Genomic DNA, 22,149 nt, shown 5'->3' with positions numbered 1-22,149 from the left:
CCATAACACTCTGCGCTTCCGCAGGACTCTCTGCCTGCAACTCTTGTTTTTGCGACTCTTTTCTCTCCCTCGTGTATTCCGTACACTACACATTCTACCTCCCACTCGGTCAAGCTGCTACTGTTCTAGCCACGTCAAGCCGAGCCGGCCTGGTAGTAAACTGCCTCTACGGGGACCGCCCTCAGGAACAGGGCGTTGACAAAACGGGAAAAGACCTCACTCTGTAGAACCACACCCCTCCCTTTCTTCCCACTTCCCTCCCCCCCCCCCCCTTCCGTCCATCCCTCTCCAGTTCCCCGTCTCGGGAACGGTGCCGTAGGGTTGGCCTGGATCACCCACGCGGGATTCAAACCCTCGTCGGATCTCTCCGCCCACCGTCCCAACGCCCAGCAGACCCATCCTGCTGCCGCCCTTTTCAACGACACCCGACTCCCGTCCCGCGTTTCTCGGCTCCGGCGTGTGTAAACTTTCAAACCACTCGCCCTTTCGCAATCCAGACATGCCAACGGGGGCCTAACGTCTATCGCGACGGGGAAAAGACAACTGTACGGAGGTAGCCGACAGAGAACTATCTCCGTGTCTTCCCCCCCGCTCACCACCGGGAAAAAGAAACCAACCCAACCAGCACCATGACGAGCCCGGCTACTGAGCGCACCTCTGCTCCCCGCGCGGCTCAGCCAGCTTCGCGGCCTCCGCATTCCGGCCGGGCCAGCAGCAGCACAAGGAAACCCGCCATAACACCCAAGACCGCTGATGCCGCCAACACCAACACCTCCGATATGTCCGACGAGGAGGAGTCGGCCGACCTGTCTGTGGACGAGGTTGGATCTCGATCCGAGAGCACCAAATCACCTGCCCAAGCCTCCGTCAAGCCCGAATCCGAAGATGCGTCCGGCGTGCAAGAGGACGTCGGGGAGGCTCCGAGCATGCCGCTGCAGAAGCGTCGCAGGGTGACGAGGGCATGCGACGAATGCCGCCGGAAGAAGATCAAGTGCGATGGGAAGCAGCCGTGCACCCACTGTGCCGTCTACAGCTATGGTACCAGAGCCCCCTCCCCCCCGCCTTCTTTCCCCGTTGCCCCCCTCCCGCCGAGCTTCCCAACCCGCTGACCGGCCCACAGAGTGCACGTACGACAAGCCGTCAAACCGTCGTAGGAACCCGGCACCGCAATACATCGAGGCCCTGGAAGCCAGGCTCCAGCGCGCCGAGACCCTGCTGCGCAAGTTCATGCCGGACGTTGACCTTGCCGACCCGAACCTCGATCCGGCCGTCCAGCAGGAGTTCCGCAACAGGGAGAGAGCGAGGGCCCGCGCCATGGAGCTCAAGATGGAAGCGTCCAAGGATCAGCAAGACGACAACAGCCAGGATGCTCAGATCATGTCCATGATAGAATCGATTGGCCAGCTGGACCTCAAAGAGAGCGGCGAATGGGACTTTCACGGCGTCTCGTCGGGCGTCGTCTTCCTCCGGCGCATGAAGGACCACTTCAACACGCTCCTGGACAACGAGTATTCCATCCCATTCCTGCCTCGGCCAGCGTTGCCGCCCGGCCTCTTCAGCCTCGACTCCCCGAGACTCGGGCCAAGCTCGTCCTGGGATTCCTCGAGCGGCTCCGCGGCCGCCAAGCTACCGCCCCTCGAACGGGTCCGCACCCTCTGCTATTACTCGCTAGACTGCGCCACCTGCCTCCTCCGCATCGTCCACCGTCCTACGTTCTACGAGATGGTTGATAAGCTCTATGCTACGCCACAAGAGTCTTGGGGAAACGAGGAACACAGGTTCCTCGGCTTGCTCTACTCGGTGCTGGCACTGGGATGCGTGTACAACGTCTCCCAAGACGACGACGCCCAAGGGCCTGTAACGTACCAGTCGGCGGTGGGAGAAGGGTGAGTTATGGCGTCTCTCTCTCTCCCTCCCTATCAGGTGATTGGCCTCTGCGTTCCCCAAAGCTGACTTCTATCTCTCTCTCTCTCGCTATCTCTCTCCCCAAAAAGGGTCAAATACTATACGAATGCGCGGTTGACTTTCCAAGACGTTGCAGAATGCCGCGATATGACTTCTCTCCAGGCACTCGTGTACATGATCCTCTTCCTGCAGGCAACGTCCAACATCAGCGACTGCTACGCATTCCTCGGCATTGCCCTCCGCTCGTGCCTGCGCATGGGTCTACACCGCCATATTGCCCACCACAAGATCACCCCTATCGAAGACGAGACGAGGCGGCGAGTGTTCCACGTCATCCGCCAGATGGACTTCTACGTCTCCGCCATCTTGGGGTTTCCTCTCCTGCTACATGACGAGGATGTCGATCAACCCCTCCCGACCGAGGTCGATGACGAGTACATCACCAAGGAGGCAATCCAGATGCCGCCGCCGGGTACTCCCTCGTTCTTTCAGGCATTTAATGCGCACAATAGGCTCATGAGGATCCTGGCGAGGGTGGTCAAGGACATCTACCCCTTGCGAGGGATGGAAAACGACGTCAAGGGGCAGCGCAAGGACAACAAAACGTTCATGATCAGCTACTCCCGCATCCGGGCCATCGAGGCAGAGCTCCAAGAGTGGCAGTCTCAACTGCCCGACTACTGGCGCCCAAGCCACGACGGCCCGATCGAGGTCATCCGGTATAACAACCCTTATGTGCTCTTCTTCTCCCCCAATACCTTCTCGGGCTAATGACGCGTTTCGTCGACAGTGTTCGGACTCTCCTACGCTTCGGATACGCTCATGTCCAGATGATGCTCTACAGGCCGTTCCTTCACTATATCTCGCCGCGGCTGACTGCCGGCAAGCAGATAGACAACCGCTACTACAACTGCGCCGCAGCAGGCATTACGGTCTCGCGCAATATCGTCCACATTGGGATCGAGATCCAAAAGCAGGCAGCGCTCATAGGACCGTATTGGTTCATTCTGTACACTAAATTCTTCGCTATCCTATCCCTCCTCTTCTTCGTTCTCGAGAACCCTGACAAGCCGGGGTCTGCCGAGATCCTGGCCGATGCCAAAGCCGGGAGGGAGGTCATCGCAACCCTTGCGAAACGGAGCCTGGCGGCCGACCGCATCACGGCGGCACTGAACGTAAGTCTCTATGCTTAGTACGATACGTCTGCGGCCGAGGTCTTTTTGAGTTGACAATGGCCACCACCAGCCCTTATTTGACCAGCTGCCGGACCGCTTGAAGAATCCGATCGCGCGGCCAACACCGACCAAGAAACGGTCTGCTCCGGCTCCGAACCTCGCGCAAGGGTCCAGGGCAGGTAGCGCCACCCCACCGAGTCGCCCGGATCTGCAGGACAGCATGCCGCAGCGGAGGTCGGAGGAGATGGCTCGTCCCGCCATCGGCCTCCTTCGGCGAGACTCACGGGCGCCTCCTCAACGAACGGCGTCTTTCGACACCATTGCGTTCCAGCACGGCAGCCTGGGGGGACAGACCTTCACCAGCTTCCAGGACATGTTACCGTTGAACATGCCGCTGTCGGGGCCCGGTTCCGACTCGGGCAGCACTCAAGGAACGATGCACAGTCACGCCCAGGGCTTCCAGCAAGTACAACACACAGGCGGGCCCGTCGGTTCGTTGTACAAGATGGACGCAATGATGTTCCCGTCCGAGGACCCTTTCGCGTACCCTCACCAACCGCCGATGGATCCGGCCAGCCAGCACCCAGCGGGTCAGACACCGCAGTCGAACGCTGGCCAACCCCATGACGCGATGCAATTCTATATCCCCAACATGTACGACGGCATCGAAGGTCAGCTCTTAGACCCCATCCCCGGATATCTCATACCGCAGGGGCAGAGGCAAGCCCGGCACGGTCTTGACGGCACGGCTCAGATGTACAACCCCCCTAGCATGCTGAATATGCAGCCGGGGCACGCACACCAGCAACTGCAGCATCATCATCACCAGCAGATGGCCGTCCAACAGCAGTTAGCCCAGGGGCGGCGGCAGCAGCAGCAGCAGCAGCAGCATCAGCAGCAACAGCAGCAGCAGAGCAGTGGTGGCATGGTGGACGAGATGTTGACGGGTCCAGGCTTTCGAGGAGAATGGGAAGATATGATGGGCAATCCCGGATACCAATGAACAAGCAGAGGTTGTGCGGCAGACAGCTGAGCCGAGGAAACACTGTGCTCGTCGCACAAGAAAGGACAAGAGGGCCGAGAATAGGAACCAGTCAGCCCGGAGAAAGATACCGTGACCGATACACTCCTGACGATCCCACAACATTCGACCCTTCCATCGAACGAAAGAGAGAAGGACAGACGGCGGGGGGGAAGATGAGCGACATCGTCGAGGCCGAGATGCAACCGGCATGCGCAGCTCCACAGGCCAAGCCGCCTCCACACTTGTGGTGGGGGTGTACATACATCATACATAGTGTACATCCAGTCCCAGGACAAGGGGATGCGGCTACGATTGGGGAAGCTGTGGGGGACCGACGTTCGTTGTCAAAAAGGACCGCAAGATGCCAAGATGCGGGCATCTGACGGCATTTTGCATTTGAGCTGTGGTGGATAGATGCCCTGACACCAAAAGCCCTCGTTCTCTCAAGGGAAAAAAGATCGAGTCGCCAGGGACGGAATAAGGGCCTGGGGCTCGGGAGATGTATGCGGAGCCAGCCGTATACCTCTTTTGAACCTGGAGCTCGAACGCTCGTTACGACTAGACGACTAGACATGTGAAAGAGTAAATTACGCCCACCAGGACCCTCGTTAATATGAGACGGTATACACGCTCTAGTTGACATGCACGACATGTTGACATGGAAATGGAAGCGTTGGGAGGAGTTCCGGTTGTGCCAAAACGGCGTACAACCTGAGGGAGGTGAGAACGAGAACAAAAAGCAAAGGAAAAAGGGAAAAGGAATTAAAAAAACAACGCACATGGCGCTGTGTATAGAAAAAAAAATGTATAAAGACACAGGTACTGTATATGCGAAAGAGAAAAAAAAGTAGATCTTCGGAGTCGGTCGCTTGGAGAGATCGCTTGGAGAGATCGCTTTCTCTTCGATGACGAAATTCACCGAGTTGGCCGAAGATGTTGAAGATGCTGCAGCACAAGGTGTGTGCAGCACCTTATTTGTTTGTTCTTTTGGCAAGTTTGCTCTCTTAATGGAGCGTGCATCGCAGAAATGGAGTGATATGCTCGCAAGCGTGCCTTCTAAAGCGGAGTCACTGGGAGCAACAATAGCGGGGGAACTCTGACGCATCATGTGTAAGTGCACCCATCTGCAGGTAGGTGTTGACTAATATCGATCGAGTATGAGTGCTGTGCCGTTTAAAAGAGAACTCGTCACGCGAGCTTCACCGTAGTGTGTTGGGGGCCGGCCCGTATATATACACGTCCGTAATTACATACCGAACTCTCGCCGAATTTCACCAAGGCAATCAAATCAGCCAGCCACTTTACACTAGCCATCGCGGAGGGGCGGATCTGGCCATTCCCGAACCTCCCGAACCACAACCAGAGCACGAAGACCAAAGAAGAAAATGACGGCGGGATCAAATGAAGATACATACGAACTGGTCGAGGTCGAAGAGTTCGATGCGCTGTGAGTTGCCCGCTCTCATATCGAGGATTATGAACATGCTGCGACGACTTGACGGCGCTTTGTCTATTTGCGCTCATCGGTCGCGGACGCGATTGACTTGGCGATTCGGATTGTCATCAGCTTCCGACTGAGCGACTGACTGTCCCACAGCTCCGTCGAGCGCAGAACCCCGCCCAGTATCTCCATCTCCCCCGGCCAGGATGGAAGAAGGAGCACACGCAGGATGCCGGGCAACCGGCTAGACAAGGCGTGGCTTGAGGCGGACCTGGGCAAGTTTCCAGGTGAGTGAATGAGTTGAGCGAGTGAGTGAGTGGGTGGGCAAGAGTTCGCCACCTCTCTCGGTTTCTCGACTCCCTCAACGGGCAGCAGACATTGCGATGCTGACCTCACGGTACTAGCAAAGACACATGCTCGAAAGGTGGCCAACGAGCTCGGCGCGACGAATGGCATCATCTACATCCCCGGTCAGGAGGAGCAGTTCTACGAGAACTCGGACATGGGTCCCAGGTTCCGCCAGCGCAGACAGTATGTGTTCCGCCCACTTCAAATTCAGCACTGCTCCCTCCCCGTTCTCGAGGCAGACGGGTCGTGTCACCTGCGCGAGCTGACACCGCCTCAGCTTCTACTACATCACCGGCGCCGACTTTCCGGGCTGCGCCGTGACCTACGACATCGCATGCGACCACCTCACCCTCTGGATCCCGCGCGTCGAGCCCCGGAAGGTACTCTGGTTTGGGAGGACACCCACCATTGAGCAGTGCAAGGCCGCCTCGGACCTGGACGACGTGCGCTACATCGACGACCTCGAGCAGACCCTCGCCCGCGTGCTCCACCCGGGGTGCACCATCTACGCGCTGCACCCGTCTCTGGTTCCCGAGGTCGGGCGCGCCAAGGTGACGGTAGTCATCGACACGACAAAGCTCCAGCCCGCCATCGACGAGGCCCGCGTCGTCAAGACCGACCACGAGATCGCCCTGATCCGTAGGGCGAATGCCGTTTCGGTAAGAATCCTCCCCACCACATTGATCCAAAGAGCTGTTGTTAAACGCCTCCTCTGCCTCTTCAGAGCGGCGCCCACAGAGCCGTCCTGGCCGCCCTCAGACGCTGCAACAACGAGCGCGACATCGAGGCCATCTTCAAAGCATACTGCATCTCTCACGGCGCGCCAACCCAAGCCTATCCTGTGATTGCCGCCTCCGGCATCAACGCCAGTACCCTGCATTACGAAGACAATAACCGTATGTCACAAGCATCTCTCTCCCCTTGCTCATGTTCCCCGCGATGAAGGAGTAGTAGAAGAAGAAAGAGAGGAAAAAGAAAAAAAACTTTGGTAAGAAAAGCGGGCAGCTGACCCTTCCTTTCAGAACCCTTCGGCGACCGCCAGCTCCTCGTCCTCGACGCCGGTGCCGAGTGGCGCTGTTACGCCAGTGACATCACCCGCACCATCCCCATCCCCCGATCCCCCGCCTCTTCCCCGACAGGGAGCGGCGGCGGCGGCGGCGGCGGCAGAGGCTTCTTCCGGTCGCGCGAGGCGGCCGCCATCTACTCGCTGGTGGAGCGGATGCAGGAGGAGTGCATCGCGCGCGTCCGGCCCGGCGTCCGCTTCTTCGAGCTGCACGTGCACGCGTGCGCGGTCGCCGCGCGAGGGCTGGCCGACCTGGGCATCCTGCGCGACGCCCCCGAGGCCCTCCGCTGGGGCACCGTCACCGCCTTCTTCCCGCACGGGCTCGGCCACCACGTCGGCCTCGAGGTGCACGACGTCGCCGGCCGGGAGAGCCTGCTCCTCGGCGTGTCGGCGGAGAGGATGGCGCGGGCCTTGAACAGGACCAAGACGGCGAGCAGCGAAACAACAGCAGCAACGGCGGCGGCGGCGGCGGCGGCGGCGGCACCGGTGCCGGGAATCGGTCGGAGGGCGTTTCCCAAGCGCGACCTCGTCTCACAGCATGCCAACGCTTGCATGGTAACGATGGCCAGGGCGGATCCCTCCCCGGCAACAAGCAAGCCGCTGCAGAAGCTGAGGGAGGGCATGGTGGTGACCATTGAGCCGGGCATGTAAGTGTCTTAAAATTTCCCCATGGGAGGAAAAAAAGAGTTGAGGATTGCTGACCATTGCCTTTTTCTTCCCTTCCTTTTTTCACAGTTACTTCTGCCGCGAGTACATCGAGGGTTTCTTTCTCAACAAACCGATCCATTCTAGATTGATCAACAAGGAGGAGCTGGCCAAGTACTGGGACGTTGGCGGCGTCCGCATCGAGGACGACATTCTCGTGACCAAGGACGGCTACGAGAACCTGACTTGTGCGCCCAAGGGCAAGGAGATGTGGGATATCATCAATAATGGGGCGTCTTCCGAGGCGGGTGACTTGTGAGGAAGGGATGGCACGACGTGATTTTTTTTTTTCTTTTTTCTTTTGGACATATTTTGTTGGACGAATCCGGAGATGGAAATCGAGAGGCAGATTTCATGCTTATGCTGTTGGATACAAGTCAGGGCCTCATAAGGACAAACAAGGTCAGGTATCATAGGCTACCGCTTTTATTTCCCGCGAGAATCCTCCGGAGGACTGAGATATGCAATGGACGCCCAGCATAAAAGCGAGAGAAAATAAGAGACCAAACAAGACGATAAACGGAATAACGCCAAAACCCCTCTCTCCTCCAATCGGTACATACAGAGCATCCCGTCATGCATGATGAGAAAAACAAAGATGGCAACACTCGGTGAGATGAACTGACCGACCCGTCTACAGATATTTCTTGGGCGACGTCTGCTTCCTCTTGAAGTAGGCGTAGGCGCCCGCTAGCAGCAACTGGCTGCCGACGACGACCAGGATGAGGCGGGTGTGGCCGCTCTTGGCGTGGCCCTTGACGTCCTCGGCGAGGGTCTGGTGCTTGTCGTCGACGTGGTACTTGATGGCCCGCTCCGAGTCGCGCAGGCGGCCGGCCATCTCCTGGCGCATGCCGCGCATCTCGGTCTGGATGTCGCGCAGCCACTGCTCGAGCGCGTCGACCTTGTCGAGCCGCGCCAGCTGGCCCTTGAGCTCGCCCAGCATGGCCGACAGCTCGGCGTGCCGCTGCTCGTCGACGCCCGCGTTCTGCGCGACCGACCGGAAGATGGTCGACAGGTGGTGGTTGACCGACTGCAGCCGGTTGTGCAGGTCGGCGAATTGCGCCCTGGACGACGTGATCGTGTCGGCGTCCTGGTCCGGGATCGCGTTGTCGTACGGGTCCTCGACCGAGACCTGCCCGCTCCGGCCAAAGTTCATGCGCGGTCTCTTTACATTGTTGTTGTTGTTGTTGTTGTTGTTGTTGTTGTTGTTGCTGCTGCTGCTGCTTCTACTGCTTCCGGGGGCCTGCTCTGTGAGCACCGCGAGCTTAAAGACCTCGAACGAGTCCGGGTTGTCGGCCGAGGCGGCGGTGATGCCAAAGTGGTAGCCGCTCGGGATGCGGATCTTGTCGCTCTGGAAGCACGTCCGGCCGGCCACCTCGACGACAAACTTTTCCTCGGTGTGGCGCAGCTTGATCTGGGTCGGACGGCCCAGGTTGCGGTACGTGAACTTGCACTGACCAAAGGCCAGGCCGTCCACGTTGGGATGGTGGGCGTAGTCGGTCGTGCCGTCGTTGAGGAAGCCGCGCAGCATCCCCCCGGATCCGCTGTGTTGGTCCACCAACAACCCGAGCCCTTCGAAGCGCCCCGCAGAGTAGACGCTGTCGGACCCGACCGTGTGTGCGCCATCCTTCACCAGCCAGATGTTCAGGTTGCCCCCGGCACGTTCGGGGCCATTGGCGCGGAACTCGACGTCTGCGATCCAGCTCTGCTCGGGTAGCGGCCGGTCGGCCCAGACGGCGCCGCGCTGGTTTCCCGGCGCCACGGGAGTGAGGATTACTCTGTCCGAGAGCAGTTCGGGGACGTTGGGTCGGCCCTGGAGGGAGAAGTTCGGTATCGATCGCGAACCCTCGGCGCTTATCCTGTTGTTTTCGGCGACGACTTAGCGGGGTGCTACCAAGACAGGCCGAGCTCGTGCGAATCGAATGGGGGACGCTACCTCTTGTTGGTGCCAAAGCTAAGCTCGCTAATCAGGTACTGGGCTTGCACCTGGGCTAGGCCAGCCGCGAGCACGGCGTAGCTCGACGGCAAGCGCATGGTGGGAGACGCGGGAGCAAGCTTGGGGAGAAGAAGAGAAAGGGGGGAGGGGGGGGGAAGAGAGGGATCCGGAGTTGGCAGAAGGATGAAACAGCTGTAAGAGAGTGTTGCCCACGAAAGAACAATTGCAGGGAAGCTATTATTTATTAATCAGGTTTTGGAGATCGGCTTGCCGGTTCTAGTTTCCGGCAGAATGGACGGCGCTTCCGATGCGCTCGCGGGGGTTGAGGACACTTTGCAGCTCTTCAACGACAGCCCCGGGCCGGCGGTTTGGCCAATGTGGAGAAAAAAATAACACACCTCAACCTAAAGGGCTCAGCAACAAACAAAACCGCTGAAATACGGGGCAGTCGCTCAGCAATTGAGAAGTGCACGTTGCAGAAGAGGCGAAAAACAAAACAAAACAAAAGAAAAGAAAACAAGTAAAGGACACGCCGACGTGGTATATGTACTTTCTTTGCACCTACATTCAGGCGGTGATCCAATCCGCGGAAAGCCTACGAATCAAAAGAGGAATGGCTCGCGGTATTGAGAACAGCTGTGCTCAAACCAGCGGAAGCTGTTACTCCAACCGAACGGGGGACCTGTTGACTTGACTGACGCAGGGGCCTATTCCCCACCTCCATCGCATGAGGTGCCAGGCCTGTGGGGAGAGTGGCTGAGCTGGGGCTACGGCGCATGAGGTTCTGTTTCCATGTGGCTGGTGTCCATCTCTTGGCCACCTTTCTCCAACTCTTGATCAGAAATCCCCACTTTGAGCACATGCGTGTCCCCGCTAAACCTTCGCGGAAAGCTGTCAATTGGAGGGACAGCTCCATGCTGCTGCTGCTGCTGCTGCGGCGCTGAGACCAGCAAACAGTGTCACCGTTCATGGCAGGCCGCAAGCCGCCATGACCGAGATATATCCCTCCCTCGCGCAGTGCGCGATCGTGGCCGCGGCGCTCAAAGTGCTGCTCTTCCCTGCCTAGTAAGAGCTCCTTATCTCTGCTCCAACTCATTCCCCCCCCCCCCCCCCCAACTTCCCGGAGCGCTGACATTTTGTGCCTCGACACAGCAAATCTACCGATTTCGAAGTCCACCGCAACTGGCTCGCCATCACACACAGCTTGCCCCTGTGGGACTGGTACTACGAAAAATCGTCGCAATGGACCCTCGACTACCCGCCCTTCTTCGCCTACTTCGAATGGATCATGTCGCAGGTCGCCAAGCTGGTAGACCCTGCCATGCTCAAGGTGTACAACCTCGAGTACGATAGCTGGCAAACGGTCTACTTTCAGCGGTTCACTGTTATCATCACCGAGCTGCTCCTCGTATATTCTCTACAGCTGTTGGTGGCCCCGGCTTGTTGCGAGGCATGTTCGGGCCGTAGTCCCTAGGCTAACCGTCGACAGGTTCGTGGACTCATCGCACGGTGTGTCGAAACGAGCAGCGCAGGCGGCTGCCATATCCATCCTGCTCTCGCCGGGCCTCTTCATCATCGACCACATCCACTTCCAGTACAATGGCGTCATGTACGGTATCCTCATCGCCTCCCTGGTCCTGGCCCGGAAGAAAGAAACGCTGCTCTGGAGCGGCCTCCTGTTTGCTGCCCTGTTGTGCATGAAGCACATTTACCTCTACCTGGCGCCGGCCTACTTTGTCTTCCTCCTGAGGGCCTACTGCCTCTCGCCAAAATCCATATTCCGGATCCAGTTCCTCAACTGCGTCAAGTTGGGCGCCGGCATCGCTGCCATCTTCGGCGCGGCTTTCGGACCGTTCGCGCTCAAGGGGCAGATCCGCCAGATCGCCAGCAGGCTCTTTCCGTTCTCGCGCGGCCTCTGCCACGCTTACTGGGCACCGAACGTGTGGGCCATGTACTCGTTTGTCGACCGCGTCCTGATCGTTCTCGCGCCGCGGCTAGGCCTGTCGGTAAGAGAGGAGGCTCTGCAGAGCGTCACGCGTGGGTTGGTCGGAGACACGTCCTTCGCGGTCCTACCGGAGATTACGCCGCGGACGTGCTTCGCCCTGACGCTCCTCTTCCAGGCGATCCCACTGCTCAAGCTCTTTGCCCAGTCGACGCCGTCGTGGGATAACTTCGTCGGCGCCGTCACCCTCTGCGGTTATGCTTCATTCCTCTTCGGTTGGCACGTCCACGAGAAGGCGATCCTCCTCGTCATCATCCCCTTCAGCCTCATTGCTCTCAAGGACCGGCGGCACCTGGGCGCATTCCGCCCGCTCGCAGTTGCCGGCCATGTCTCGCTGTTCCCGCTGCTCTTCACCCCGGCGGAATTCCCTCTCAAGACGGTCTACACCGTGTTCTGGCTTATCCTCTTCCTGGTAGCCTTCGACCGTTTAGCACCCGCGTCCAGCCGCGCCAGGTTTTTCCTCTTTGACCGTTTCAGCACGCTCTACATCACGGTCAGCATTCCCCTGATCGTGTACTGCTCCCTGGTGCACGGGGTCGTGTTCGGAAAAAGCTACGAGTTTCTGCCCCTGATGTTCACTAGTTCCTACTCAGCAATAGGGGTGGTCGGCAGTTGGGTGGGTTTCATGGTGGTGTACTTCACGTCATAGTTTTTTATTTTACTAGGGGAGATCGAATGACAAAAGCAAGAATAGAATATGTCAAGAAAAGGAAAATCAAATGCTGCAAGGCTGCGATCTCAGCTGCACCTCAAACGGTTCAGCCTTGTCTTGGCGAACCCACATCTTCCCGAAAGTGGCGTCTCATGCAAACAAAAGGCCGAACCAACCACTCCGCGCTCGTGGGGAGGGGCCGAGTTCCAGCGCGCGAAATGCCCGTCACCAGCATCTCTCGAAAAGAGGTCAAACCCATGTATCAAACTGGCGCACCAGACCAATCTGCATGCACCATCTGGGATGGCTCGAAAGTGCAAGGCGGACCACTCTGCGTTCGTACCTGAGCCGCAGCTACACGGAATCTCCCGATCAGGGTATGTATGTAATGTAATCTGTAATGTATCCGTATTGTACATAGTTTCATACATGTTCCTGAATTGAATGACTTGCACGCTGCATCCAGAACGCGTGGAATGGCCCACCCCGTCGCGTAGGCAGCATGTCATCCGCAGTTTGTCAATCCCGCGCCTGTCAGTGCAGGAGGAAACTGTGCCGGACCGGTCTGGCCGAATTCCAGAGCGGAATCCGCTTGCAGTTCGACATTGAGACGCGTGGGGCTGTCGTCGACCTCGAAGAGAGCCGGAGCGTGCGAACCCCTACCCGTGAAAAATAAAATTTCCCGCGCGCTCTCTCCCCCGTAAATGATTGAAAGATGGCCCAATTCGCATGGTTCAACTCTCGTCTGATAGCCCTCGTCGAGGCGAGTCGGACGAGTACAAAAACGTGGGTAAGGCGCGCATGTCGGGCGGGTTGGTTGCAGGAAGAAGTTGCCTAGGGTGTGGTCGGGTGGATGAAGGGGGCCCTTCTTTGGCTTCGGGGCTTGGAGCCATCCCGGTACCCTGTCGTGCGGGTCCCGGGATGCCAGCACGCTGGACTTGCACCCAAGCCCGTGCTCCCTTCCCCATTTGCCGTTCCCTCCCGTCCCCTTGTTGAACTTTTCCTCCTCCCACTTCTGCACCGCTCGCTTTCTCTTCTCTTTTTTCCCTCAACATCACTGCCCCGGCGTGCAGCCCTCTCCGTCCACCACCGCGCTCGGTCCGCAATCGGGGTCACTTACACCGACGAGATCGCATCTGCACCCGCCTTTTTACACGCGGGTCCCAGCCCGTTAACGCCCCCCGCGGTTTCTTCTCATCAGCCTTGCATGCTCGCCGCGAGCTACCCTCCTGGGCACCCGCTGGCCACCAAAACCCTGACCCTCTCTCCACCCAATCCGCCGCGGTTCGCGACGGCCGGCCACAACACGGGTCCCGGGACACCACAACGCGTCTGAACCAGCCCACAACCACCGCGCTTCATTTTGACTTTATACGATCTGCGAGGCTGAGATATCAGCCTTGCAGCAGTTTTGGGGGTTGGGGGGAACTCTCGCTTGGACTTGACTCTCATCTCGCCGGACTCTCTCTCTCTCTCTCTCTCTCGTCGCGGAACCCTTTCTCCCCTCCGCATAACCCCGACGGACGACCACCACCTCCAGGATGGTACGATGCGACCTCCCCGCCACTCCCGAGACCCACCATGTCGCTGACACCATGCTCCTCAGGTTCTCTTCAAGCGCAAGCCGGTGCAGTTCCTGCCCGTGCCCGAGATCGAAGATGAAGACCGAGAGGTGCGCACCCGGATGATATCCCCTGATATCCCCGCCCCTGCTGGCGGCCAATTGATCGCCGTTGGGACTCTAACCACCTGTCTTGGGATATATAGGTCTGGCATATTCCCCAGACCGGCGAGATCTTTCTCACATATGAGGACTACTTGCACAGGTATGTGTTGGGAACTCCCTTTCTTCACATATCCCCTTGAATCGGCGGCTGTGAGGAGAAGGTGAAATTACATTACTTACACCACTCGGTAGAATGGATTTCTACAAACAGGTACGCTGGGCCCCCCTCCGAGTGCGCCAGCTCGCTGATGGGAGTGGGAAAGAGGCTTACCCATTCTAGAAACGCTTCATATGTACCATCAGCGGCCATTCCGGTCTGACTTTTTTCGACGCGCTCGAGAGTGAGGTAGGCCCACGTTACCCCGCTTCCTCGCTGTTCTTCTGTTCTCCCTAGCTCTTCGCTCCCGGCGGACAGGTCACTGACGAAGGAGGGTTCTCCCATTAGCTCGCCGGCGCTGCCGAGGTAGATCAAGCGTTCCCCGAAGCCCTCAAAGGGCCCATCCTTCGGCGCGTTCAGTTCCAAACCGTGTCCCGCATCGATACCCTAGTCGACCAACTCTACGATGAGTTCAAGAACGACTATTACCCCGGAGAGGCCGTCACCGTGCACATTTTGGGAGGCGAGAGGCTCCAGGGCGTCGTGAGGGACAAGACTCGGTTCGGCAGCAAGGTGCTCCCCGATGGCACCCTCACGCCGCCCTTCTCGCGCTACTTTGTCAGCCTGGACGAGCGACCGGACGAGGAGGCCGTGGTGGACGACTCGCACATCTTCCGCGACCGCAAGGTATTCACCAAGGCCGTCCTGCGCTCCTTCATCAAGAAGACGGTAACGAGGGAAGCATGGAACGGCGCCCCGTGGCTGGTCAAGCATGACGTGGCCGAGAAATACCACATCGACACGCGCATCCCGCCGCATCTGCGCTACGACAACAAACTCCTCGAGCGCAAGCAGCTGCAGCTCCAGAAGAAGGCATCGCAGTTCGACCCCACCATGGTGACTCCCACGCCCGTCAGCCCCACCGGCCTCAAACTCCCCGAGCTGAAGCCCGCGCCCAAAAGCCACAAGTCCAAGGCGCAACAGGCTCTCCAAGCACAACAGCATGCGATCAAGGGGAAACATAGCACGTTTGGAGGCCACGAGCCCGGCTCGTTCGTCCACCTGCCGCTTCCCGGCAACCCTTTCCAGTTCCCCATGTCCTTCCGTGGCCAGGTGCCTCCGCCCGTCGTCAGGCAACGCGAACCGACGCCCCCGCCGCCGCCTCCGAAATATCCGATCGAGGACTTGCAGGTCGAGCCTCGGAAGCTTGTCCGGCCGCAGCTGAAGTACCTGTGCAGGGATACGCCGGTCGAAGTCCAGCCCGATTCAAAGTCGCCCCAGAGCGACAAGATTCGCATGAAGTCGGTGGGACCGCTGCTCGAGACGTGGGACACGCTGAATGTCTATTGCGAGATCTTCAAGCTGGACTCGTTCACCTTTGACGACTTTGTGGAAACCATGCTGGTCGCCTCGGCCGAGACGCCGGTCCAGCTCTTCGACGAGATTCATTGCGCTGTGCTCAAGATCCTGGTCGATTCCGAGGCCGAGGGCGGCAAAGTGCAGATTCAGTTGCCGGAGTTGGAAGAGGAAGAGGAGGAGGAGGAGGAGGAGGGGGAGGAGGATGAAGAGGATGAGCAAGAAGAGAACGCCGCGCCTACGCCTGAACCCGAACCACAACCCTCGGGCCGCGCGACTAGGAGAAGCCTGGCCAGAGCGGAGGCGGAGAGGCTGGCGGCGGAGGCGGCAGCAGCGGAGAGGGAGTTGCGAGAAGCCGAGAATGCACCGAAGCATCGGGCGGAAGAGCTCCTCCGGGATTACGACTGGATTGAGCACCTGAGGAAGCGCGATTTCAAAGACGGCGGCTGGCAAATGATCATGGTCGGTCTGTTGCACCACCTCTCGAGAAATGAGCGGCTCCACGTGAGTTGCGAGGAGCTACTCCAGCAGCTGGTCCCGACCGATATCGAGCCCAGCCAGGAGACGGTGCGCCAAAGATACTCTGTCCTGGACGTCAACTACCGCGTCCAAGCGCTGCAGATCATCTGCATGCTCACGTCGGAAACCAAGGCAGTCCGCGGTTACATGGAGGATTGCAGTGAGACAATGACGGCGTACAGAAAGGAGAAGATCGAGTGGCAGAGGAAGAGGAAACAATTGTGGGTGCATTTTTTTTCTCCTCGCCCGCTGCGGAAGTCTGTGATGATTGCTAAAACCCAATCCCAGGATCGAGGATCTCAAGGCTCTCAACGACCAGCGGAAGATTCTGTTACCCGACAACCTGCCTCCGAGCCCGCCTCTGGAGCCAGTCAAGACCAATGGGGACGTCAAGATGTCGGATGTCGAGGACCTCCCCGCCAACACATCGGATGAGGTTCCGGACACGGACGAGGACGGCCCGACGAGGAAACTACGCCGGGCAAACGATCGCGCCGCAGAACGCAAACGCAAGGCGGAGAAGGAGCAGGAACGGAAGGAGAAGGCCGAGGCGGCTGCCAAGATGCCGAAGCAGTCGAAGCAGTTTCAGCGGGTGCTTAAGGACATCCAGAAGAAGGAGGACGAGATTGCCGAGTGCGAGCGCGAGATTGCAGTCATCGACAATGACCTGCGCGAGGCCGACTGCCCGCGCACGCGCGTGCTCGGCAAGGACCGCTTCTGGAACAGGTACTACTGGTTCGAGCGCAACGGCATGCCCTACGGCGGCCTGCCCGATAGCTCGACCGCCTGGGCCGGGTATGCCAACGGGTGCATCTGGGTGCAAGGCCCGGACGAGCTCGAGCGCGAGGGATACATCGACATGGCGCCCGAGTATCAGGACGAGTACAAGGCCAAGTTTGGCATGACGGTTCCGGAGCGCAAGAAGATGGAAGAGGGCACCACCAGTGTGTTCAACGCCTTCCAGTGGGGCTACTATGCCGATCCAGAGGACGTCGACGCCCTCCTCGCCTGGCTCGACCCGCGGGGTTTCAATGAGCTGAAGCTGCGCAAGGAACTGGTCAACTACCGCGACAAGATCGTGACCAACATGGAGAATCGCAAGAAATACCTCGCCGAATCCGAGCAACAGTTGAAGGAAAAGAACGCCCAGAATGACGCCGAGTCTGCCGCGGGCCCGGCGTCTTCCGCTAACGCCACCACCACCACCACTACCACCACCACCAAGCGAATGAGCACTCGCGCCCGCGGTGTGACAACCATTTCGGCCCCTCGCCTGCAAGACCAGGCCGACGAGTCAGAGCAAGCAGCCGCGGCGGCGGCGTCGTCGTCGTCATCATCATCACCATCAGAGAAGACGACGAAGCCGAAATATTACCGCTGCATGAATTGGCAGAACACGATGGCACTGGACGAGATTGGACACCTGCACAGCGTAGAACCGCTGCCGGCGAGGCCGCGGAAGGCGACGAAGAAGAAGGAGGCGGCCATGGCTGCGGCTGCTGCCAAGGAGGCTGCTGCGAAAGAGGCAGCCAATGCGGACTCGGGGGAGATGATGGTGACGCGGAAGAGGGGAAAGCAGAGTGCGGGAGGCAGGTGACAAGGCGAAATCTCTCTGTCTTTTTTTTTTTTTTTTCCCCTCCCTGTTGAGGCTGGTGTTGGGCTCAGTTCGCCGGGACGCGACACAGCCCCGTGCCGTTCCGAATAGTCTTGCCAGGGTTAGGGCTGGGCGTGCAAAAAAGGTTGCGTGTGCTGTTTTGGGTTCTGTTCTCTTTTTTGGGCAGATGCTTGAGTTACGGCATGTAATGGTGTCGTGGTGCTGTTGTTATGGGTGGGCTGGTGGGTGCATTGAAGGGAGCCCTTGGGAGCTCCTAGATTGTGGGGTGGCTTGATTGCCTGTTTTTTTGGTCCTTTTCATTTTCGGCTTTCTTGCGGGGCGCTTGTTACCAAGGTAGATGTGGAATGGTGCGATACACGGGGATGAGCATTTGCATTGTTCCGCAACTGCTGTATTTCGGCGAAGAGGGTTGTCTGTTGACAGCTCTCGACTACTGATTGGCGTCTCGTGAACATTCACTACTACTTCCGCCATCCGGCCTTCCAGTTCAAGGCACATGGAGGTATGGGGGATATAGAGGAACACGGGATTTTTGGTTAGGGTCTCAATCATGTTGATATCTTATGCAAAGTATATACACTCCAGTGTTGTCTTGGGCCTGGTGCATAGAGTACAAACAGGAAGCAGTGGAGTACGTGGTATATACATACAGAGATTGCGTACCTTGTGAATGGTTAGGCGGCTTATGAGTTGAGAGGTCTCGTAGGCTATCCCCCAGCGGGAGGACTCGCATTCCGGGAACAGTGAGCACCGACCAGGCTTGGCAATGCACGAGCGGGATATACAGTACCTGTGGGCGGCGATTGGAGGGGTCCAGGCAGGTGGCTGCACCTCACTCACCAACCATTATTTTTCTCTTTCTTGGAAGGCATAAGAAGCGAGCTGACCCTCCGGTTTTTTTTTGTTATCCAATAACCACAGCCCCGAAGTCTATCTCTCTATCCTCTATGATAACCCATGCCCATGCCCATGTTCATGCTCATGCTCATATGAGACCCAACGCGTGAACTCCCTCAGAAAGGAAGAAACAGAGAGAGAGAGGGAGGGAGATGAGAGAGATGAAAAAGAAAAAAAAAAGGAAGAAAAGTATAGATGCATGCGAAGCCGTATTAACTCCGTTTATGTTGGGCAACTCCCTCGTCCGGTTCTAGTTCTTCTTCTCTTTTGATTCATCTCCATCGCCAACCACGGTCCCCTCGTCCTCGCTGAGGACCGCCAATCTCTCATCCCCGCTTGATCCCGCACGAGAAGCACCACCACCACCACCACCAGCAGCAGCAGCAGGTACCCCCTGCTGCTGCTGTTGTTGTTGTTGTTGGCCCTGGGCGGCCTGCTTCAGCATCTTCTCCAGCACGGCGGCGGCCTCGGCGGCGTACTTGCAGCTGCGGCGGATCCTGGCGCCGTAGCGGTAGAAGAGGAAGGGGAAGGGCATGCAGGCGAGGGCGAGGAAGGCGGGGATGGTGCTGGCCCAGTGGATGCCCAGGTCGTCGTACATGTAGGGGGTGAAGAGGGGGAAGGCGGCGCCGAAGAGGGAGCGCAGGACCGAGTTGGCGGCCAGGACGGAGGCGGCGAAGACGGTGTAGCTGTCGATCATGTAGGACAGCAGCGAGAGGAAGACGAGGACGAGCCCGGCGGCGAAGAAGCCGGACGCGACGATGGGCACCACCCAGTGCACGCCGGCGCCGTTGGTCCAGGCGAACCAGAAGAGCCCGACGGGCAGCAGGACGGAGCCGACGATGGCGGGCGGGAGGCGGGCCTCGGGCGGGGCCATGCCGCCCGGGCTGGCCGCCGCCACCCGGCCGTACCGCCTGTTGTCGATCATGGAGTAGGCGACGGCGAACAGCATGCCGACGGCGACGCCGATGAAGGCCAGCCCGCCGATGCCGGGGCTCCAGCCGCGGTTGATCTGGAAGACGATGGGGAAGGCGGCGAAGAGGAGGTAGAGGGTGCCGTAGACGATGGCCATGTAGATGGCCGTCAGGAAGACGATGGGCTCCCGGAAGAGGAGCACCCACGGCCGGATCAGCGTCGTCCTGACCTGCTGCGACCGCGGCGTCGTGACGTGCAGCTCCATCTTGGACCGGTACACCTTGCCCGTCATCTGCGACAGCTTGGCCGCCCGCCGGCGGAGGAGCACCGGCGCGTACGTCTCGGGTACGCAGAGCGAGCAGACGATCCAGAGGAGGCCCGTGAATGTGGCCATGAGGCCTTCGACCCAGCGCCAGCCCGCGGACTCGCCCTTTTTTTTGGTGGAAACGTGTTAGTCTCCCCGACGCAAATTGTTCTGAACCAGACCCGTGTCATGGTCAAGTGAGAATAAGAATAAGAGGGGAGGAAAACAAAAAAAAAAAAAGAAGAAAAACTTACGAGGAAACCGCCCGCGATGGGACCGATGGTGGGACCCAGGAAGGGAGCCATGGCAAAGATAGTCGTGGCAAGACCGCGCTCTGGATTAACAGAGTATCAGCACACCGACCGATCCCGTAATTCTTAAGACCCTGGGCCGGTCACGAACGTTGCTTTGCTTACCTCTGGCGTTAAACATATCGGCAATCACGCCGCCCGAGTTCGTCAGGGGCGACGCGCCAAATGCGCCGGCGAAGAAGCGCAGGATGATGAGGGTCTGGATGTTCTGAGCACCCGCCGCGCCAGCGCTGAAGGCGGCCAGACCAAAGTACGTGAAGAAGAAGACAATCTGTCTTCCCTTGAACTCTGTCCAACCGTCAGTATCAAGGTCTTTCATCCCTCCCCGTTTTGCTTCCCCGAGACAGCGACGTACCGCTAAGGGGTGCCCATAGCAACGGCCCGACGGCGAAGCCGAGCACGAACAGCGAGACGCCCAGGATGGCCACGATGTTGGCCACCCGGAAATACCGGATCACCTCCGAGATGCCACCCGTGTATGCCGTGCTGACGAAGGCTACGGCAAGCGTGGCTACGGCCTGGAGCAGGGTGATGGCCCATTTCTTGCCGCGCGAGAACTGCATCGGGTTGCTCGCGTCCTGGGGGAGAAAGTCGACGACGTAGGGCGACTCGGCCGTTCCCTCGCCGGGATACCTGTAGTTCAGGACGGCATCCGTGACGCCGTCGGGGTGGAGGACCAAGAACCAGTGTGGCGGGTTGTTGCGGCCCTGTCGTTGGGCCTCGACGTCTGCGCCCGAGTTGACGGCGGCTTCCTTGACCGTGATGGACGACGAGGACGACTGCGGTTCGGCCATGGAGAGAGAGAGAGAGTGTGTGTGTGTGTGTATGTGTTTTCGTGACCTCGCGTTGCTTCCTTATCCACAGTACCGGTGGTGGGGGGAGAGGTCTACACCATCCGCCATACAATGATTCATGAAGTGTTGGTCCCAGAAGAAGGAAAAGAAAAGGAAAAGGGGGGGGTGTCCAGGGCTCCAAGAAGATCTCGGGCTTGGCTGTGTAGATCAGATATCGGCAACCGCGCTGACGATGGGGCGTCCAGAAGTCCCTCAACGTTATATACGGCCAAGACTGGGGCAGAGATGTTTTAAGTCCGAGTGCGAACCCGTCAAACCCATCACCCCAAATAGCACATGGCCTTGCTCGAATCCCGTTCCCGACCTTGACACGGGGACCCACCGCCGCCAACACGACCCGTGTAGTGTACCCACGGTTTTCAAGCCTTTCTGCAGAAACTATACACAGTATTACATGATTACTCAACTATTCCGTAGAAGAGCGGCGCTTTTCATATCCCCATATCTCCGAAAGGACCTGGTCACACTCGACTCCCATGCTCTCACCCAGCACCTGCAGAGTAGTATTGGGGTCGTTGGGGGCTGTTTGGCATTGCGCACGTACTGTACCCGTTGGTTCAAGAAAAAGGCTGCAAGGGGCGGCAGTGGGCGGCTAGGGCCGAGGTATGATGTATGGCGGCGGCGTTTCGAGCCAGCGTTGACGGTCTCTTTGCGTGGTTCACCCTCGTTCGTCAACTGATGTGCCACATTATTCCCGGGCCATGGCCGTGGAATCCATTGCACTACCGAGTCCTCGGTACGCAGCACACGAGTGTACTCCGTACAATACGCAACACTACGCATTCCAGAGCGTTCTGCATTAGTGTCCTGGCGGCCCCTGAACTACAGCTGTGACAGGATTGCGAATTCCCTATCTGCTATGGAGTCCAAGGCAAATCTCGCGGGTTCGGATGGAGCCCCACGACTCCACCCGGACATGATTCTGGAACGCTTCCTCTGACTTTTGGTTCGATGGCGCACATATCGTCGTGGTCGATGACCCCATATCTGGGCATTCTGCATCGTGCTCAAGAGGTTCTCAAAATGAGGGGCCTTGTATGATGCTGTCACGGCCGGATGCTCTTGTTCGGTATTTGTCATATCGGCCTTAGCACAAAGGCCGAGAAGGATTGAAGACCATACCGAGTAACTCGGGAGGGAACGCGTTCGCTTCCGTGTGCGGCACCGCGGGCCCACGTGGGCCCACGGCACGATTTGCCCTCCGAGTGCCGGCATCTTGGCATCAGACTACAAGTATTTCTCTCCCAGAAGCGAGCCGAAGGTGCCGATGGGGTCGTTCATCGGCGGGTTTGGGACCATAAAACGCC

General features: G+C 58.7%; 6 protein-coding genes across 6 annotated transcripts; 4 read left to right on the top strand and 2 right to left on the bottom strand.

Moving 5' to 3' along the window:
* Nucleotides 1-1,640: 1,640 nt before the first annotated feature.
* On the top strand, nucleotides 1,641-4,129 carry MYCTH_2304309 (uncharacterized protein). Its single transcript, XM_003662951.1, has 4 exons — nucleotides 1,641-1,926; nucleotides 2,035-2,624; nucleotides 2,696-3,080; nucleotides 3,151-4,129. The coding sequence occupies exons 2-4, from the start codon at nucleotides 2,053-2,055 to the stop codon at nucleotides 4,081-4,083; spliced, it is 1,890 nt and encodes a 629-aa protein (XP_003662999.1). The 5' UTR covers nucleotides 1,641-1,926; nucleotides 2,035-2,052; the 3' UTR covers nucleotides 4,084-4,129.
* Nucleotides 4,130-5,371: 1,242 nt separating this feature from the next.
* MYCTH_2304303 (uncharacterized protein) lies at nucleotides 5,372-8,108 on the top strand. Its single transcript, XM_003662950.1, has 7 exons — nucleotides 5,372-5,551; nucleotides 5,702-5,832; nucleotides 5,950-6,076; nucleotides 6,171-6,552; nucleotides 6,618-6,789; nucleotides 6,916-7,603; nucleotides 7,692-8,108. Exons 2-7 carry the CDS (start codon nucleotides 5,775-5,777, stop codon nucleotides 7,918-7,920), a joined length of 1,656 nt encoding a protein of 551 aa, XP_003662998.1. The 5' UTR covers nucleotides 5,372-5,551; nucleotides 5,702-5,774; the 3' UTR covers nucleotides 7,921-8,108.
* A 77-nt stretch (nucleotides 8,109-8,185) lies between these two features.
* On the bottom strand, nucleotides 8,186-9,817 carry MYCTH_2304302 (uncharacterized protein). Its single transcript, XM_003662949.1, has 2 exons — nucleotides 9,600-9,817; nucleotides 8,186-9,522 (listed from the first exon to the last, which is right to left on the bottom strand). The coding sequence occupies exons 1-2, from the start codon at nucleotides 9,693-9,695 to the stop codon at nucleotides 8,296-8,298; spliced, it is 1,323 nt and encodes a 440-aa protein (XP_003662997.1). The 5' UTR covers nucleotides 9,696-9,817; the 3' UTR covers nucleotides 8,186-8,295.
* A 617-nt stretch (nucleotides 9,818-10,434) lies between these two features.
* Nucleotides 10,435-12,340, top strand: MYCTH_2304301 (glycosyltransferase family 57 protein). Its single transcript, XM_003662948.1, has 3 exons — nucleotides 10,435-10,662; nucleotides 10,750-11,022; nucleotides 11,087-12,340. Exons 1-3 carry the CDS (start codon nucleotides 10,586-10,588, stop codon nucleotides 12,246-12,248), a joined length of 1,512 nt encoding a protein of 503 aa, XP_003662996.1. The 5' UTR covers nucleotides 10,435-10,585; the 3' UTR covers nucleotides 12,249-12,340.
* A 1,350-nt stretch (nucleotides 12,341-13,690) lies between these two features.
* On the top strand, nucleotides 13,691-17,659 carry MYCTH_2304300 (uncharacterized protein). The gene is made up of 7 exons (XM_003662947.1): nucleotides 13,691-13,795; nucleotides 13,858-13,923; nucleotides 14,019-14,077; nucleotides 14,170-14,188; nucleotides 14,258-14,323; nucleotides 14,423-16,170; nucleotides 16,238-17,659. Exons 1-7 carry the CDS (start codon nucleotides 13,793-13,795, stop codon nucleotides 17,544-17,546), a joined length of 3,270 nt encoding a protein of 1,089 aa, XP_003662995.1. The 5' UTR covers nucleotides 13,691-13,792; the 3' UTR covers nucleotides 17,547-17,659.
* A 1,052-nt stretch (nucleotides 17,660-18,711) lies between these two features.
* MYCTH_2118236 (uncharacterized protein) lies at nucleotides 18,712-20,782 on the bottom strand (the record flags this gene model as incomplete). Its single annotated transcript, XM_003662946.1, has 4 exons — nucleotides 18,712-19,638; nucleotides 19,799-19,803; nucleotides 20,094-20,276; nucleotides 20,344-20,782. The coding sequence occupies 4 exons, from the start codon at nucleotides 20,780-20,782 to the stop codon at nucleotides 18,712-18,714; spliced, it is 1,554 nt and encodes a 517-aa protein (XP_003662994.1).
* Nucleotides 20,783-22,149: the final 1,367 nt, after the last annotated feature.

The sequence above is a fragment of the Thermothelomyces thermophilus genome, chromosome 3, assembly GCF_000226095.1.
Source record: "Thermothelomyces thermophilus ATCC 42464 chromosome 3, complete sequence".
In the NCBI taxonomy this organism is placed as follows: domain Eukaryota; kingdom Fungi; phylum Ascomycota; class Sordariomycetes; order Sordariales; family Chaetomiaceae; genus Thermothelomyces; species Thermothelomyces thermophilus.
The sequence above is the reverse complement of the archived record's forward strand: the minus strand, read 5'-3'. Positions and strand labels throughout refer to the sequence as shown.